This window comes from Marmota marmota, unplaced genomic scaffold (genome assembly GCF_001458135.2).
Source record: "Marmota marmota marmota unplaced genomic scaffold, marMar, whole genome shotgun sequence".
Lineage (NCBI taxonomy): Eukaryota > Metazoa > Chordata > Mammalia > Rodentia > Sciuridae > Marmota > Marmota marmota.
In genome coordinates, this window is record NW_026000101.1 from 18,260,393 (window position 1) to 18,279,034 (window position 18,642).

Sequence of the window (18,642 nt, forward strand, 5' to 3'; positions counted from 1 at the left end):
ACTTGAAAAATTGTGCTCTATATGTGTAATATGAATGGAATTGCATTCTGCTATCATATATAACAAATTAGAATAAATAAATAATTTACAAAAACGATTTTTAGTTGTGGATGGACATAATAACTTTATCTATTTATTTATTTAATTTTTGTATGTAGTGCTGAGGATTGAACCCAGCGCTTCATATGTAGTAGGCAACCGCTCTACAACAGAGCCACAGTCCCAGCCCCCTCCCCACCATTTCTTTCTTTCTTTATATATATATATATATATTTTTTAAGTTTTAGGTGGACACAATATCTTTTTTTTTAAATATATTTTAGTTATTGATGAACCTTTACTTTATTCATTTACTTATATGTGGTGCTGAGAATCGAACCCAGTGCCTCACACATGCTAGGCAAGTGCTCTACCTCTGAGCCACAATCCCAGCCCTGGACACAATATCTTTATTTTGCATTTATGTGGTGCTGAGGATCGAACCCAGTGCCTCATGCCACTGAGCCACAACCCTAGCCCACCCCTCCCCACCATTTCTTTTCTTTTTTTTTTTTTTTAATGTTTATTCTTAAGTTTTAGGTGGACACAGTATCTTTATTTTACATTTATGTGGTGCTGAGGATCAAACCCAGTGCCTCATGCGTGCTCGCGAGCACTCTACCACTGAGCCACAATCCCAGCCCCCTCCCCACCGTTTCTAATGGGCATTTTGCTCAATCCAGGTCTATGATGACCCCAGTAACGTGCAATGAATATTTCTTACTGAAGGGCCATGTCTAGGGACAAGTGACAGTTTCTTCCCTAGGGCCAGCTTGTCTTAAGTGTTTTTTATTTAAGAAAAATAATCTGTTATTAATGATGGTGGACTGTGATGATCATTATTATCCAAAGTACAGGTATGAAGACACGAATTGGTGTGAATATACTGTGTATACAACCAGAGAAATGAAAAAAATGTGCTCTATGTGTGTAATAAGAATTGTAATGCATTCCGCCGTCATAAAAAAATAAATAATCTGTTACTCACTTTGTGATATTTGATGTGCTTGCTATTCTTCTACTTTGCAGCTGAAGGAATGTATCCGAGCACTGGACCAGGAACACACCCATACTCCCTTCAGGCAGAGCAAATTAACTCAGGTAAAGTTAAATGTGAACCTCAAGTTTTTTCTGGTTCATTCATTGTTCCTTCTTCCATTCCTGTGTTCATTCGGAAGAGTGTCCACTGCCAGCAAGGCACAAGTTAGACATAGTGGGGAGAAGAGAAGTGCTACATTCCCTCCAGGAACATTCAAACCTACTAAGCCTCTAGTGAGGGCTCACTCAGGCAGAGATACCTTCAACACAGGGCAGCTGGGGCCCCAGGAGGCAGCTATGCCCCTCTGGTTACCACCTTTATGTTTATTTCCAGTAAAGAAACTATTGCTAGGTGTGGTGACATGTGCCTATAGTTCAGCTACTTGGGAAGCTGAGGCAGGAAGTTTGCTTGAGCTCATGAATTAGACTAGCATAGGCAATACAGTGAGACTTATCTTTTTTAAAAAAAAATACTTATTTTTTAGTTGTAGTTGGACACAATACTTTTATTTTACTTATTTATTTTAATGTGGTGCTCAGGATCCAATCCAGGGCCTCACTGATGCCAGACGAATGCTCTACCACTGAGCCACAACCCCAGTCCAAGACTTCATCATTTAGTGGAGCCTCTGAGCCCTTAAAGACAGTGGTGTAAGCTATAGTTGGTAATTTCTTGGCTATAAGATTTAGGCCAGTGTTTTCAGTACAAAAATAAATAAATAAATAATGGCTACAGTTTTTAAAATTGAGATTTTCTACATGTACTGATAAGAAAGATAACCAAGATCTATTATGATGTTAAAAAGCAAGCTGTAGAACAGTGTAATAATCTGATTGCCTGTGTGATCTTAAAGCATTTTTCTACTATATGTGTAATCACACAGGGAAAAATATTTTTAAAAATGCAGAAGAAACAGCATTGGATTATCTCAAGAATAACAATGGGGGTAAAGATGGAACTGTAACTTTACATGTTATGAGAGTATGTATGATTTGACCGCTTGCTGTTTTTATAGTTTAAGAAATAGGCGGGGCTGGGGTTGTGGCTCAGCGGTAGAGCGCTTGCCTCACACCGAGACCCTGAGTTCCATCCTCAGCACCTCATAAAAATAAATAAGTGAAATAAAGGTATTTGTGTCCAACTACACTAAAAAATAAATACTAAAAAAAAAAGGCAATAAGGAAAAAATGACAGCTGGGCATGGCAGCATTTGCTTATCATCCCAGCTACTCAAGAGACTAAGGCAGTAGGATTTGTTGAGTACAGGAATAACATAGCAACATAGCAAAACCCTGTCTCAAAAAAACAGAAACATTCTCTCCTGTTGAGTATTAATCTTGTTTCACTTTTATTATAAATAATCAGAAAAACTCTAGAACATTTTGATTTTGCTAATTGATTGAAATCTGTCATTGTCATGGTTTTAATCACTTAGGGCAGATTTTCAGGTGCAGTATGTCTTTCTTCATTTCAATAACAAAACACAAATGTGCTATGTACCAAAATTAAGTTCATTGTTCAAAGACAACACAATGTATTAAACAAATTAATAAATACATTTAATGTATATCTTTATTTTAAAATTGGATTGAGATTTATTTGCTCTTTATTAAAATTATAGCATAATACTAAGAATTGTGTAAAAACAGAGGCAATGTGTCATGAAATAAATGGTACATTCTTAAAACAATGAAAAAATAAAAACAAAACTACACAAGCATTAATTGTGATTATTCTTATTCTAAGTGTTGGAAATATTGGTAATTATTTTTTCTTGGTTTTTTTTTTCCTATCATGGAAATGTTTGGATATTAAATCAGCATCCATAATAACTGCAGAAGAGCTACATGAGGACAGATCTGCCTAGGTACAAACATTTGTGAAGATAGTTATGTCTTCCCTGATTCCTTTCAGCACTATGTATGGTGCACATTAGAGGACAGACAAGTAGGAGAGGATCTTGGTAACACCATAGGACGTGGGACAGAACCTATTTTAATACAACTCCATGCTAGTCAGAATTGGTGTTCTCTGAATTTGATTCCCACACTGTGACATTTAAAACATTTCCCCCCTTTTATTCATACCAGGGATTGAACCCGGGGGTGCTTAACCATTGAGCCACATCCCTAGCTCTTTTTATTTTTTATTTCAAGACAGGGTCTCACCGAGTTGCTTAGGGCCTCACTATTTTGTTGAAGCTGGCTTTGAACTTGTGATCCTCCTACCTCAGTCTCCTGAGTCAATGGGATTATAGGTGTGCACCATCATGCCTAGCTTTAGTGAACATTTCTATGCACTTAACTCTGCATGTCGATCTAATCATAAGCATAGGATCATATGTTTTGTTATTCAAAGATTTAAGTTTAGGATGGCATATGCCTTTAATTATAACTACTTAGGAGGCTGAGGCAGGAGGATTGGAAGAACTAGGCCAGCCTGGGTAACTTAACAAGACTTTGCCTCAAGATACCTGGGTGTGTGACTCAGTGACAAAAGCCCTTGTCTAGCATGTGTGAGGCCATAGTTTTGATTTCTGCCCACCCCCCAAAAAAGGGGATTTATATTTTAATTATTTTTTCATGTGCCTGAGTACAGATATACACAATCATTTGTAATTGTTGCATTCAATTTGTAATTAGTTTGTTCCCTACTTACAAACTCCCAGGTTGTTTTAGAATTGTTATTAAGTAATGTTGTAATGAATATCCCATGTATACTTTTTTTGTCAACTGAGAAGTCCCTCGGTATAAAAACCTTGATGTGCATGTTTTTTACCTTTTATTTCATATTGCTGCACTGCCCTCTGGAAAGCTTGTGCCAGGTCATGGTACATGGCATATGGCAGAATAGGAGAGTACCCATTTATCTGGATCTGCACCAGGGCAGGATATTCATCGGTCTTTTTTAATTTTATGGGTAAAAGTATATAATATTTTAAATGGCTCTTTTGTATTTCTTAAGGGTGAGATTAGTACCTTTTTCTGTTTATTGCATTTGATCATTTGTATTTCTTCTTTTGTGAGTTGCCTTTTTTGCCCCAGTGTCCTGAACACAAGTAGTCAATATGCCTTTTGTTAGTAGACTTCATTCACTAACCCACCTTCTGGTTTGGACAGGTTCTGAAGGACTCTTTCATCGGCAATGCCAAAACTTGTATGATTGCTAACATCTCACCAAGCCATGTGGCCACTGAACACACTCTAAATACTTTACGCTATGCTGACAGGTAAGAGTGTGTGTGTGTGCACGTGTGAGACAGAGAGAGAAAGGGGGGGGATATTTGTGCACATGTCTCACACAAATAAGGGATCTCACTTTGCTTTCCAACCTTCTTGGAGAAACTGGTGATTTGAAGAATGTGACCTGGTAGGCCCTGCTTTTGCACTTATGACAAGAGGAAGATGATATATCCCCTTACTTGGGAGTTGACTCCATAAGTGGCTTTTCAGTGGCTACTGGAAAGTGAAATATTAATCTGAGTTGGTCAGCTCAGTTTTGTTGTTGTTGTTATTATTTTTTTTCTAGTATTGGGGATTAACCCAGGGGCACTTTACCATTGAGCTTAATCCCCAGCCCTTTTATTTAATTTTTTTATTTTGAGACAGGTTCTTACTTAAGTTGCTTAGAATCTTGCTATGCTGCTGAAGCTGGCTTTGGACTTGTGATCCTCCTGCCTCAGCCTCCCTAGTTGCCAGGATTACAGGTGTGTGCCATTATTCCTGCTTCAATGAGTTTTTTTCCTCCTGACCTCAGCCCTAATTGTAAAAGGTAGAATACATATTACTTCCAGGCATGGTGGCACATGCCTATAATTCTGGCTACTCAGGAAATTGAGGCAGGAGGATGACAAGTTTGAGACCAGTCTGGGCAACATAGTGATACCCTGTCTTGAAATAAAAAAATTAAAAGGGCTGGGGATGTAGCTCAGTAGTAAAGCTCTCCTGGGTTCAATCTCCAGTACCACTTGCACACACAAAAATAGACATTACTTTTGAAGGCAGAATCACTTAGAGCTATGTTAGAATGGACTAACCTGGACATATATAAACTGAGGCCCAGAGAAGGGCAGGAATTTTCCAAGAGTTCATCAGAAGTTGGTGGCAGAGCTAGTACCTCTTGAATGCCTGGTCAGGCCTCTCTTTTTTTTTTTTTTTTTCTTTGAGTACTGGGGATTGAACCCAGGAGCTCTCTCGTACTGAGCTACATCACCAGCCTCTTTTTATTTTTATTTTGAGACAGGGTCTCACTAAATTGCAGAGGCTGACCTCAAACTTGCAATTCTTGCCAGGCCCAGTAATCCCACAGACTCAGGAGATTGAGGCAGGAGGACTGCAAGTTTGAGGCCAGCCTCAGCAATTTATCAAGGCCTTAAACAATTTAGTGAGACTCTATCTTAAAATATAGAGGGGGCAGGCTGAGGATGTAGCTCAGTGTTAAAGCACCTCTGGGTTCAATTCTCAGTGTCCTCACACACACAAAAAAATTTTTTAAACTTGTATTTTCTTGCCTCAGCCTCCTAAATCACTGGCATTTTCCACCATACCCAGCAGGTAAGGACTCTTTCTCAGATGACTTTGGTATCTGCTAGTATCTCTCCTCTCTTTAGCCTGTTGTCACATATGTCTCTTATAGTGGGTTGAACTTTTTTTTTTTTAGTTTTGTTCTAGGATTGAACCCAGGGGTGTTTACTACTGAGTTACATCCCTAACCCTTTTTATTTTTTTATTTTGAGATAGGGCCTCAAATTGCCGAGGCTGATGTTTAACCTGCAATCCTGTCTCGGCCTCCAGAGTATAGGCATGCACCACTGCACACAGCTGGGTGAGACATTTTTGATTGTCATAACTGGGAAGAAATGCTACTGGCATCTAGTGGGTAGAAACCAGAGACCAAGGATGCTGCTAAACATCTTACAGTACACAGGGCAGCACCCTGTAAGAAAGAATTACCTGGGCCAAGCACAGTGGTGTGCACCTCTGTAATCTCAGCAGCTTCGGAGCCTGAGGCAGAAGAATCATGAGTTCAAAGCCAGCCTCAGCAACAGCAAGGTTGCTAAGCAACTCAGTGAGACCCTGTCTCTAAATAAAATACAAAATAGGGCTGGGGATGTGGCTCAGTGGTCGAGTACTCCTGAGTTCAATCCCCAATACAAAAAAAAAAAAAAAAAAATTACCTAGTGCAAAATGTCAACTGCTAACATTTGAGAAACCTTTAAATAGACAAGTCATTTTTCCCTTAATGGAATTTGCACAGTCCTGCTTATTTTTTGAGGTATTGACTTCTGAAATGCCTAGTTGGTTTGAGGGAACTCATTTTCCCAGAGGAGCCTGCAAGGGGGTAATTTTCAGGAAAAAAGAGCTCTGTTTGTGGAACTGCAGCTGAGTGGTAGACATGAACTGCTGATCTGGCCCATCTTCAGGACACACAGGATGGGCCCTGTGTGAACAGTGTAGTTCTGAGACTTGCATCCCTGGCTTGTCCCTTATATGGGGTTGTGTCAATTTCCAAAAATCTTCTGATCATGGAATGTTGGGTGCATGCTTATATTCTCGGAGAAGATGTTGCTTTTTTTTATTAAAGTTCAGAGGGGTATCTCATGCTAAAATAGAATGTTCCCATTTCCTCTTATTCTCTCCCAGATTTAAACAAACAAAAAACCTACCAAATCCTTATAATACTCTTCTTATTTTGTGTTTTCCTTGAAAATATGGAAAAGGAATTATAGAACATATATTTACTATTAAATATGTTATTATTCACAGAGTCAAAGAATTAAAGAAAGGCATTAAGTGTTGCACTTCAGCTACCAGTCGAAATCAGACATCTGAAAACTCCTCTCCAAAACGAATTCAGAACTCCCCTGTGGCCCTGCCAGGGGACAAGTGTTCTCCAAAAAAAGTCAAGCTGGGGCTTCAGCAGTCAGTTACAGTGGCACCTGGTTCTACAAGGGGGAAGACCCATCCTTTGGCCAGCCATACCCCTAACATCCCTTTTGCTTCTATACCAAAAGTCCCTGGTAAAAGGGGTGGCTCCAGAGGGAGTCCTCCCCAGGAGTGGGTCATGCAGACTAGCCCTGTCAAAGGAACCCTGCGGTCTGAACATTTGGTCAAAAAGGGGGCAGAAGAGTCAATTCCATTGTGCTCTGAGAAAAATCAAGTTGGCAACAAGACCATCCTTGAGTGGAGAGGCAGGATACCAGGCCTAGGAGAAGGCCCAGGGCTTGGAAAGCTGCCTGCCAAATGCAAGAAAGTGCAGCCAGTGCGGCCAGTACAAAAACAGCTCGTGTCACGCGTTGAACTCTCCTTTAGCAATAGCCACCTCTTTGAGGAGGGCAGTCAGGACAATAAGATGAGCATGCCCTCCAGGCCTACCTCTGAAGCTTGGACAAACATCCCTCCACATCAGAAAGAGAGGGAGGAACATTTGCGTTTTTATCACCAGCAGTTCCAGCAGCCACCTCTCCTTCAACAGAAGTTAAAATACCAACCATTGGAAAAGTTTTTATGCCAATACAGGCCCCCAGAGTGTCAGTTCCAGAATGAGACCCCTCCTCCATCCCATTCTTTCTCTGAGAGTCAGGATGGAGCCCAAGCTGAGGACCTAGATGACAGTGATTTCAGTGAAGATTCTTTTTCACATGTCTCCAATCAGAGAACCACAAAGCAGAGGAATACCCTGGAGAAAAGTGAAGGCTCATTCTTCCTTCATCAGAAGAGAGATCAAGGTCCTGAGAAACTGGTAGCAGAAAGGCAGCAGAGCCTGTTTTTTAGTTCCAGGTCAGATGTTGAAGAAAAGGATCTAACTGAAAGCTGGGTGTACTCCAAGGACCCAGTAAGCCATAGAAGAGAAGCACTCAATCATAGCCAAAGCCCAAGTAAGGTACACTTGGACTGGAGCAGAGAGAACTCTACCTCCATTGGGCCTTCTAGAGACAACCCAGCAGAGGAGCCTTTCTGCTCACGGGTAGATTTTGTATACAGTGGGAAAAAAGGTGAAGGCCCAGCCTTTGACTTAAGACAGGATACCTTCAGCAGTAAGGTTCCTGGGCAGGCTGAGGACAGCTCGCCATCCCTGGAAGATGGTTTCTCTTTCTCGCCATCCCACATTACAGTTTCTGGATCCCCAGACCAAAGAGATACAGTCACCCCACTGAGAGAAGTCAGTAAAGACAACCCCACTCAGATGACCAGAATAGTAAAAAATAGTATCCCTGTACAAGGAGAAGATTCTGGAGGGCAATTAGGCACATGCTATGAATATCCTTCAAGACTAATGGCTCCCCTCACTGTGTCCCTCCTAGAGACCCCAGATAATGACAGCCCTTCTCCTTTGAAACAACTGGCCCAGGGGGCTGTGCACAGTCTAGTGGCAGAGAGCACAGGGGGACCAGCTGTGGGCCACACGGTATCATCTAATGATCAAGAGGCAGCCTTGCCAGTGTCTTCAACAACTGGGCACCTGTGGCTGTCCTCATCTCCCCCTGACAATAAGCCTGGTAGTGGTCTTCCAGCTCTGTCCCCATCACCTATCCGCCAGCACCTACCTGACAAGCTGCCCAACAGGGAGGCAAACCTGGGAGAGGCCTGCCAGAGTAGAGAAACTGCACTCTTCTCCCAGGAACATGTGTGTGGCAAGCAGTGTGATACTGATGCTGAAGAGACAGAGCTGGATGGTTCCTGGGGTTTCCCAGGAAAGCCCTTCTCCACCATACATACTAGTGTACCCCATTCTGGACTTGTACTTACCACACGAACAGGAAGCAGTGATGTGGCTGATCAGCCCTGGACCCAGGAGAGTAAACATCCTACAGGGCTCAGTTGGCAGGAGGTTGGTTTGTCTACAGACTCCATCAAGTTGCCCTGCTACAAAGAGGACATTATGTGGCTCAAACACAAGCCAATCTCAAGGTGCTTAGCATCGCCAGATTCTCTTCTGGTCCCTAACTGCCCTCCTGAGACCATAGGGACATTCAATCAGCCCACCCTGGAACAAGCACAGTAAGTTGGACTTTCTCCCTAAAACATGAGCTCCTTTGTCATCCCCACTTCTGCTCCAGGTAATAATTTGTCATGGAAAAAGCTAAGGTCATGCAGAGATGCACAGTGAGGAGCTTGCCTCTCCATGTTTATTTCTGGAGGCTTTAACAACCTTGCTGCTCTGTGGTCCTCTACCCATCATTAGAGTCTGACAAAAGGCAGATCCCGGGCTGGGGTTATGGCTCAGTGGTAGAGCACTTGCCTCACATGTGTGAGGCACTGGGTTCGATTCTCAGCACCACATATAAACAAATAAATAAATAAAGGTCTATCAATAACTAATAAAACACTTCAGATCCCTCAGCTTCTATCTCCAGCCTCCTGCTTTGGTCTTGGACCCTGCATAGGAAGTAGAAATGAAAGCAGACTCTATGCCGAGTATGCCATCTGCAGTGGTCATAGCCTTGAGAGTCTTTCTCAGGGAAGCCATGGGAAATGGGCAGCTCCTTGGAGAAGCAGCACCCAGCCCTCTCCTTCACTATAGCTGGGGAGGCAGGGACAGCTTAAGAAGCCCATCTCTTTCCTGGTATTTTTTTGGTCTCCTTAATACCTTGACTAGTCCAGAGAAAAGAACAGGGGAGATGGAAGGGGTGGGGAGCCGGTTCTAGTCAAAGCCTTGGCAATTTTAGGTGGAGTCAGTTCCCAGCTTGGAAGTAAGGACCAATGTGAGAAAGCTGCCCCGAGAAAATGGGAGGCCAGGAATATCAGTTTCCTTTCTGGTGTTTCCAGGCAGGTGGTTATCCAAGCACACCAAGAACAACTGGATGAAATGGCAAAGCTGGGCTTCAGGGAAGAGACCCTAATAAGCCAACTGTCTTCTAATGTAAGTAGCCTTGGTAAACAATCATGGGCTGTTGGGAAGTTAGCCTGTGGCCAGTTTGATGTGGTACTTGTGAGTAAGGGTCTGCTGTCACGCACTAACCACTATCAAGGCCTTGTGCCTCCTCTTGCCATTTCTCTGAGATAGCTTAAGAGGGTCTGGCCCCAGGTGGGAGATGGTGCCACATTGCCCATTGACAAGACTAAAAGTTTCCAGCCTCTGTCCCTAGTCATTCTGCCTCCCTAGTGGCCTTGGGACTCCTGTGACTGAACAGTGACCAGCCTGCTGCCTACAATATACAGACGAGGTACTTCTACCTCAATATCCTTTTGTTCTACAACATACCTCTCTTCCTATAAAGTGTCTCAAAGGCAGAGAAGTAAGCCCTATCCAGTGCCATAGCAGCTGTCCTGCAGGTGTTTCAACTGGAGGAGGATCTGAGTTCTGAGTTTTCCTGAAGAGAAAGGGACTAGAAAAGATGATCTTACAGAGAACCAACAAACCTCCACTTGTCCTGTGTTCCCTTTCTCAGGATTTCGAAGATTTTGTGACCCAGCTGGATGAAATCATGGCTCTGAAATCCAAGTGCATCCAAAGTCTGAGGAGCCAGCTGCAGCTGTACCTCACCTACCACAGGCCAGCTGTAGCCCCTGAGAGAACAGTAGTGTCTTAGAGAAAAATCTTACACCAGATAGTAGAGGTAGTATAGGAGTCAGTGTTGGGCTTTCAGGGGCTGGTGGAGGCCTCTGCCACGTCCTCCCTGCACATACCAGAAGCTACTCGCTGGTCCCACCTGTCCTATCCTCATCCAGCCACCCATGGCCTTAGATGGGGCCCCGTTCCCTCAGAGTCGGGCTGAAGAACTTAATGCTTCTCCCTTTCCTTTGGGGCACCAAGAGCATTTGCTTAATGACCCATAACTGTGGGAACACATGGGTCTAAAAACTCTATAGATGTTCCTAAGTTTGAGTATCAGAGAGTTGGGTAATCAGTGGTAACCTGGAGGTCAGAGGACACAAGCTAAGGGAGACAATATGCTGAGTCCAGGGAGGGTGTTTATTAGCTGAATTCTGTGCCTTTCAGTCTTCAAAGTAAAAAACAAAAAAACCTAAAACATAGGTGCTAGCAGGGCAGCAGTAGGGTGAGCTCTGCCCCATTGGCCCTTGGAGATTGATTTGGAAATGTAGATTTACTTTTGAAAATGTAAAATGAATAAACCTTGATTTGATGATGTCTTTAATAGCAGATGTGGGGCAGGCTTTGTGTTTATAGTTACCCTTCCTTCCAGCAATCCAGTTCCGAAGCAGAAGAGGGTAGGTACTTTTCTGTCCCCATTTCAACCTTTTGCTGAGGTGATCAGCACCTCCCTATGCTAGCCCTTTTGTTTCTATGGCAGTTCCTGGTTGCCTAGCTGATTTCCTGCTCCTCTCGGGAAACCTGAAGAGCTAGAGGATCTCGGGCAAGTCTATCTCCTAGGCTTACTATCTTCCAGGACATGCTCGCTTGCCACTCTTAAGGGCCTTATTGTTGTTTTAAAATTGTTTTAAGATACACATGATAGTACAGTCTATTTTGACATATATATACACGGAGTATAACGTATTCCAATTAGGATTCCATTCTTAAAATGTACATCATATGGAGTTTCACTGGTCATGTATTTATATATGAACATAGGGAACATAGGGAAATTATATTATTCATTCTACTGTCTTTTTGATTCCCATCCCTTCCCCTTTTGTTTCATTCCCCTTTTTCTAATCCACTGAAATTCTTCCCTCCTCCCTGCCCCCGCTTGCCGTGTTGTGTTTGCATCTACAAATCAGAGAGAACATTCAACCCTTGATTTTGGGGGGGATTGCCTTATCATTTATCATGATAGTCTCCAGATCCATCCATTTACTGGCAAAAGTAAGTCTTTTTTGTGGCTGAGTAATATTCCATTGTGTATACATACCAGAGTTTGATTTTAAGTCCTTTGGGTATATATTGAGGAGTGGGATAACTGGGTAAAATGGTGGTTCCATTCCTAGTTTTCTGAGGAATCTCCATATTGCCTTCCGTAGTAGATGCACCAATTTGCAGACCCACCAGCAATGTATGACTGTACCTTTTTCCCCACATCCTTGCCAACATTGTTATTTATATTCTTGATAATTGCCATTTTGACTGAAATGAGATGGAATCTCATTTTAATTCACATTTCTCTAATTGCTAAAGATGAACATTTTTTCACGTATTTGTTGACCATTTGTATTCAACAGCCTGTATTTAAGATCTTGGCATTGAGTGCTGTGAGCTATAGTGACACACACACACCCTTCCATCTGAGTTCTGCTCCCTACGTTACCTTTTTATCAGGAAAAAGCTCAAGACAAGGAAAACAAAGTAGCCTCCAGGTGCCCATCACTTCTAGAGGCCACACTGAATAAAACAGATTCATACGTCACAGCCTTGGCCTTAAAAGTCCTACCATATGAACAATCTCAAGTAAAGGATAACTTTGAGGTTATAAGAGGAGGACTTAAAAAGCTAAAGGAAAGCTAAATAGCCAAATTGTAGTAGCCATCCTTTGTCAGCCTCAGGTGGGGCTAGATGGGACCACCAGAGGGCATTCTGTTTCCAGTTTAAGGCTCTGAAGCCCCTCACATTATCACTAAAAACCAGAGACTAACTCCCAGCCAAGATCCCCAGAGACTTAATAGGAATAATAAAGACAAGAAACATTAGGGATGAATTCTATCAGATACAAGAGCACCATTGAGAGATAGGGAAGCACTTAAAATGCAGTCCTGCCTGTGGCACAAAACATAAATGCCTGGTGTTGCTCACAGGAAAAAGGACTTATTTCCTAAGGGACTTCCCTGAATGCACAGTCTACCAGGAAAGCATGTGTTCCGTCCTTTTCTAGCCCCAGGAATTCCCCTTACTACTCATCCACCAGCCCACCCTCCTCAGTAAAACAATTCCTGGCAATAAAGAAGTTAACACAGCAGGATACCTTTTAGATTTTTATTATTAGTTCTCTCTGAAGAATCAAAATAGTTAGCAAATTATTTTAGATTCATCAAGGCTGTATATCCTTTGTATTTAGATCTATAATGATGTACAACATAATACAAAAGAAACCAAAGAGAGTGATTTCTAAACCTAGGTGTTATTCATGTGTCATCCTAAAGCAGGGCTGGAGGAAGAGGCTGTTCAAGGATAACAGGGGAGGGTTAGTGCTAGGCCACCAAGTCGTGGCCTGTTTTCTCAACCCATTCAGTGTGCTGGGAAGGGGCCAATGATTACTCAAACTGACAACAGGTTTCCTAGAGCAGGGCTCTAAGACCTTGGGCAGCAGAGGACTGTGGTCCAAACCAAGCTGAAAGAAACAGGCTGGAAAGGGAAGCATGGTGACTGCCTGGCAAAAGAGGCAAACTGGGCCCCATGGGGAAAAGTGCTTTCCTTGTACCTCAGAGACATTACAGAACCAGTGTAACACTAAGACTTCATTAAAAGGGAGAAAGAACAAAACCCTGGAAGAACCTTCTCGTACTCAACTTGGATTAGAGTTCAATCCACCAGTGCACGTAGTGGGGGAAGCATCTAAACCCAAAGCAGCACTAAGTCTAGCCCTCCCTTTTCTCCCCACTCCTGTTGGCAGCTAGACCAGGTTTCTACTGAGGATGTAGAGACCCCCAGAAAGACCAAAGTAGTCTCTCTGGAGGGTCAAAGTGGGAAGGACACTTCTCAAATACAAATACATTTAATATGGAAGGAGCCAGGAAAAGTCTGGGGCATGCCCAAATCTTCCCCATTTTCTCCCCAGCTCAGAGCCTAGGCTCACAGAGACTGGCAAGCACAGTCTCCACACCTGATCTTCTAATCCCCAAAAGAAAATCCAGAAGTGTGCCCCTTCTTCCCCACATGTGGGCTCTGCAGGGCCTCTGGGGGGTGGTGGTTCCGTGGCAGGGCCTGGGCAGGGCCTGGTCTCAGCTGGCTCCAGCCCGAGCCATGAGGTCTTCCAAAGCATTGTCCTGGTCATTGTTGTGTAATAGCAAAACTTCCTTAATGTCTTTCAGTTCAAAGCCCATTTCCTTAAATTTGCTCATTAACTGAAGAAACTCCATCATCTAAGAGACAGAAGAGAATACAAATTAAGTAAAAAGGTCCAGCCACGCAAAACAGCTCAGTGTGTACACAGGAATACTTGTTGGGGAGGCATCTGCCTCCTTTAATCATTGCTTCATAAGCTGAAGCCAGGGCAGACAGGTTTTTGATGCCATAGCCCACTGTCTTTCAGGAGCCATGCCCAGTCCCAACTCATTTTTGCCGACTTCTCTCTGGATCTCACCACCCCCATCCATAGTTGCTCTCTCCAAGGAGTGAGGAGGTCAGACTAACAATGGCCAAGTCTAAAAGCTGGCTTTTAGCCCAAATCAATCTTCTCTTCCCTGGGATTCTAGATAGTCTTCAACCTAGTGCTTCATCTAAGGCAAACACTGGCCTCAGTCTGTCTTGATACTTGGGAGATTCTGCCCCTCACTGCTTCTGCCTGTAGTCAAGGAAAGGGGATTGTGAGCCACGGGAGAAAACCAGGACAGACTATTCTGTCCCTCCTTCAAGGTTCCCATGAAGCATAAAGGTTCCCACCTTTTCTTCTGAACACTGGTGCATTTCCAGAGCCTCTTCCACTAAAAGAGGGTCGAAGCCCTTCTCACAAAGCTGTCCATGTGCAAAGAGATAGTCGAGAATCTAAGGAAAGAAACAAAGAGTTGAGCACCTACTGTTGCTCCTCTGTGTTTCCCAAGAGTCTTACTAGCTAGTGTGAAGTGTGTTCCTTGCCACACCTGAGCCATCAGATTCTGGACAGAACTTGATTTGTGCCTTGAATTGTGTCCAACACAGCACCTCAGCGACTACTTGCTAAACAGACATGCCCTTCTAAACATGAGCAGCCATTTGCCAAAGGAGATGCTGCCAAAACTGACACCTCTCCTAGAATGTCAACTCCATAGCCTGAGCAGGAGAGTCCTCTTATTAACAGACCAAGTCACAAAATATTTCAAAGGTGTAGGGCTCCAGTACCCTATTTAGAACAACCCAGTTTTGCCCCTTTAAAGGGGATAACTGGATAAGAGTCCAATAGCTTCACTACTCCCAAGGTTTTTCCTCAGCCTAGGTCTCAAGAGCAGACCCCAAAAAAGAAGTACTGCTGCTGAAACTGCTGGTTTCCCTCATATAGTACCCTGTCAGTCCCCACTAATCCACAGGAGAGAAGCTGATGCTATAAGTCTAAGGGCCTCTATAAGAGGTACTATCCCAGTTCTAGGGGTCAAATGTTCTTGGCTCACCACCCGCTCTGCTGTAGACCAGCCACTCACCTGCTCAATATTCTCTCCCTTCTTCTTCATGGCTCTCAGGACACGCTCATAGGAGTAGCCCATGTTAACCACTGTCTCCACACACTGCCGCTCACTGGGAGACAGTGTTTGCAGTTCAGAATAGGCCTGGGGACAGCTGGGCATGTTGGGCACTTGTGACACTGAGAAATTTGGAGGGGTAACCTGGTGATAGAGAAACAAGAAGATCAAGAAGGACAATCTGGGTCCCAGAAGACATACCAATGAGGCAGCCTAATCCAGAAGCTTTCCATTTCTGATAGTAATCAAGCCCCAGGTTGAGCAGTCAACTTGAAACAAAGTACCAGACATCCTGAAAAGGTATGAAAAGAGACAGGGTGATGTACCAGCCAAGGGAGAGAAAAGCTGGGAAGACACCTGCAACTGTGGCTGCTCTCATCCCATCTTACAGAATGAGAAAGCTCATAAATAGCCATATGCCCTTCTATGTCCCAATCACCTGGGCTTGAGATGGATAAAGAAGCCCTAATACTACTCACAGGACTGGTGTCCAAGCTAGCTGCAATCAGTTCTCTCCAGGGCTCTCCTAGGCTATTGTAACTCAGTGTCATGAAGGATCACTCACTCCAAACATTCCCATTCTGGAGTTGACGCTGTCCCTCAGCCTCTCTATTTTTTCACTGGTTCAGACACAGGCTGCAAGTCCTGTTCCCACACATGGCCAGCTCAGAGCTTCATTTCACACTAAAGTTTCTGTCCTACAGAGCAGGACAGAGGGAGTATTAGCCATACCAGTCTGGACCCCAAGGACAGGAATGTGCACTCCAAGACCCTGTCCCAATCTACTGTGCTGGCGACAGACCTTACTAATTGACCTTACTAATAAGCTTCATCTGACTGGTGTACAAGCTCCTCAGTTTAGTTCCTCCTATCACCTCTGTTAATGAAGTCTAAGGCACAAAGACAGCTCACTCCCAGGTCAAAGAACCCATCCACCATGGGAACAGGTCACAAGCTGTTCTACAGTTTGGGTCAGCTCCCAAGAATGAAAGAAGGTGTTCTGTAATTTTATTTTCTTTTTTAGGAAAGGGAGTCCTCTGTCCTAGAAGTAAGTCCAAAATTATATTGCTATAACCAGATGTTCTTAAACTCTGCTGGGGAAAGCCAGGAAGACTACAGTCTTGAGCTCAGTCTGTTTCCACATACCCATCTCACCCACAACACTTAGCAGCCTAATCACAGGGTAATCTATAGGTTACAGGAGTATTGGCAGGGCACGGGCAATGTATCATGCCAATCTAGCCAATTTGCCGGCCCTACAATTGTGTCTGTCTCTTAGGGACAGGCTCTACTTGGGCTCAAGAATACCAATATCTAGCCAGACACAGTGGGACATGCCTGTAATTGGGCGGCTGACACTGAAGGATTGCAAGTTCAGTGTCAACCTCAGTAACTCAGGTTCTAAGCAACTTAGCGGAACTCTGTCTCAAAAGTAAATTTATCTTTTTTTAAATACGTCTTTAATTGTTGATGACCTTTATTTTGTTCATTTATTTATATGTGGCCCTGAGAATAGAACCCAGTGCTTCACACATGCTAGGAAAGTGTTCTACCACTGAGCTACAACTCAGCCCCCAAAATAAAATTTTTTTTAAAAGACTGGGGATGTAGCTTAGTGGCAAAACACCTTGGGTTTAATTTCCAGTTTCAAAAAACAAAGAACAATGCCATCTCTCACAAAAGGAGCCTAGTCAGGATTCAGAACTATTCTTCAAATGCTTAACTTTTTTTTCATAAAGTCTCCTGAATGCCTCATGGCTTCTAAAAAAGTTACACATTACAGGGGCTGGGGTTATGGCTGAGTAGTAGAGCGCTCGCCTAGCACGTGTGAGGCAATGGGTTTGATCCTCAGCACCACATAAATAAATAAAATAAAAGTGTTGTGTCCAACTACAACTAAAAAAAAAAATTTTTTTTTTTTTTAAAAAGAATCCCTCATTAGAATTATAACACAGTAAGTATTTAGGTTATGGAGTCATTCACCAAAGCTATTTAATCCAGGGTACAACTTTAAAATTTATATAATACTCCTATAATATGGATACAACTGTGTGTGTGTGTGTGTGTGTGTGTGTCTTGCTGGGGATCAAAGCTAGCTAGGGTCTTGTACATGTTAAACAAACAACACACTCTACCACTGAGTCCCATATAGGATTTATTAAATACTATTATTATATTCATAGCAGACTTTTGTCATTAAGTATTTTTTTTAGGAAAAAGACAGGTTAGTTCTTGGAGGAGGCAGGGGTTAACGCCGGTATAAAATGGTATTTTCATATTCACTGACTAAAATGTCATAACAAACAAGAAAAAGTAGAAACTTGAAAAAAACTGAAATTTAGATACCTTTCCAAACATCAGTGTTTGAGGGAAAGCAAGTTATTAAGAGGATATGAGTATTAGTGTTTCAAAGCTTCTCAAAGGCCAGGAGTGGTGGCACACACTCATAATCCTAGAGGTTCAGGAAGCAGAGAAAGGAGCCAGCCTCAGCAATTCATCAAGGCCCCTAAGCAACTTAGTAAGACCCTGACTCAAAATAAAATGGGCTTGGGATGTGGATCAGTGGTTGAACACCGCTGGGTCCAATCCTTTGTATGGGAGGGGGGCAGGGGGAGAGGATAACAAGAAAAAAAAAAAGAAAGAAAGAAATGTTTCTTAAAGAGCCTGGGCATACTACTAGGCTTCAGAGGTAGCAGTTCTTTTTATAACTATGCAGCCTTCAAATCAAGAAGGTTCTTCTGCCAAGTCCTCCCAAATGCCTCCTTTTCACCCCACAGACTGCAGGTACATTCCAGCCTGTGTTCCTATAGCATTCTGGTCCCATTGCTGGCACATAGTACATTACCATGAATTCCTAGAGGTTAGTTACCATGTCTCATACATATCCAAATTCCCAAGGCCTGGCTTTGGGCTTGGAACTCACTGGCCCTCTAATCAACAGTTATGTAATAAACGGAAGCTGATTAGGATTTTCAAAGTAGAACTCGTAACAGAGCAAATCAACCAAATGCCTTTACCATCTCTCCCCAAAAGCCCACTAAAAGAGTATTAAAAGTGCATTTACCTTTAAGATAAGATAAAAAGGGAAAGCAATGGACAATAAGTTCCAATGAAATCTTAAAATGTGGAAAGTTCATGAAGAGAGGGTAATATAAAGAAGCAAGGAAATATAAAGTGAGCCAAGTAGGAAAGAGCAGAGTCAGTCTAGGGGTCCCTCAGTACTCAGGCGCTCTTAATAGGACTCAACACCAAGGACTACTGGGATAAGTCAAAGGGTCCTTGATCAGAGGAGTAAAA

At 43.0% G+C, this 18,642-nt stretch overlaps 2 protein-coding genes across 6 annotated transcripts in view; one reads left to right on the forward strand and one right to left on the reverse strand.

The window, feature by feature from the left end:
* The window catches only part of Kif24 (kinesin family member 24), a 71,663-nt gene extending 60,481 nt beyond the window's left edge, over window positions 1-11,182 (forward strand). Inside the window, exons 9-13 of the mRNA XM_015492432.2 lie at window positions 1,069-1,140; window positions 4,198-4,307; window positions 6,844-9,078; window positions 9,847-9,940; window positions 10,470-11,182. Of these exons, the coding sequence (XP_015347918.1) occupies window positions 1,069-1,140; window positions 4,198-4,307; window positions 6,844-9,078; window positions 9,847-9,940; window positions 10,470-10,610 (2,652 nt within the window). The 3' untranslated portion in view covers window positions 10,611-11,182. The remainder of the gene's footprint in view (window positions 1-1,068; window positions 1,141-4,197; window positions 4,308-6,843; window positions 9,079-9,846; window positions 9,941-10,469) is intronic.
* Window positions 11,183-12,935: 1,753 nt separating this feature from the next.
* Ubap1 (ubiquitin associated protein 1) overlaps window positions 12,936-18,642 on the reverse strand; it is a 54,733-nt gene continuing 49,026 nt past the window's right edge. For all 5 annotated transcript variants that reach the window (XM_015492437.2, XM_048783475.1, XM_015492433.2 and 2 more), the window contains 3 exons: window positions 15,307-15,489; window positions 14,576-14,677; window positions 12,936-14,055 (listed from right to left, as the gene is read on the reverse strand). In XM_015492437.2, coding sequence (XP_015347923.1) covers window positions 13,915-14,055; window positions 14,576-14,677; window positions 15,307-15,489 — 426 coding nt within the window. In that variant the 3' untranslated portion in view covers window positions 12,936-13,914. The remainder of the gene's footprint in view (window positions 14,056-14,575; window positions 14,678-15,306; window positions 15,490-18,642) is intronic.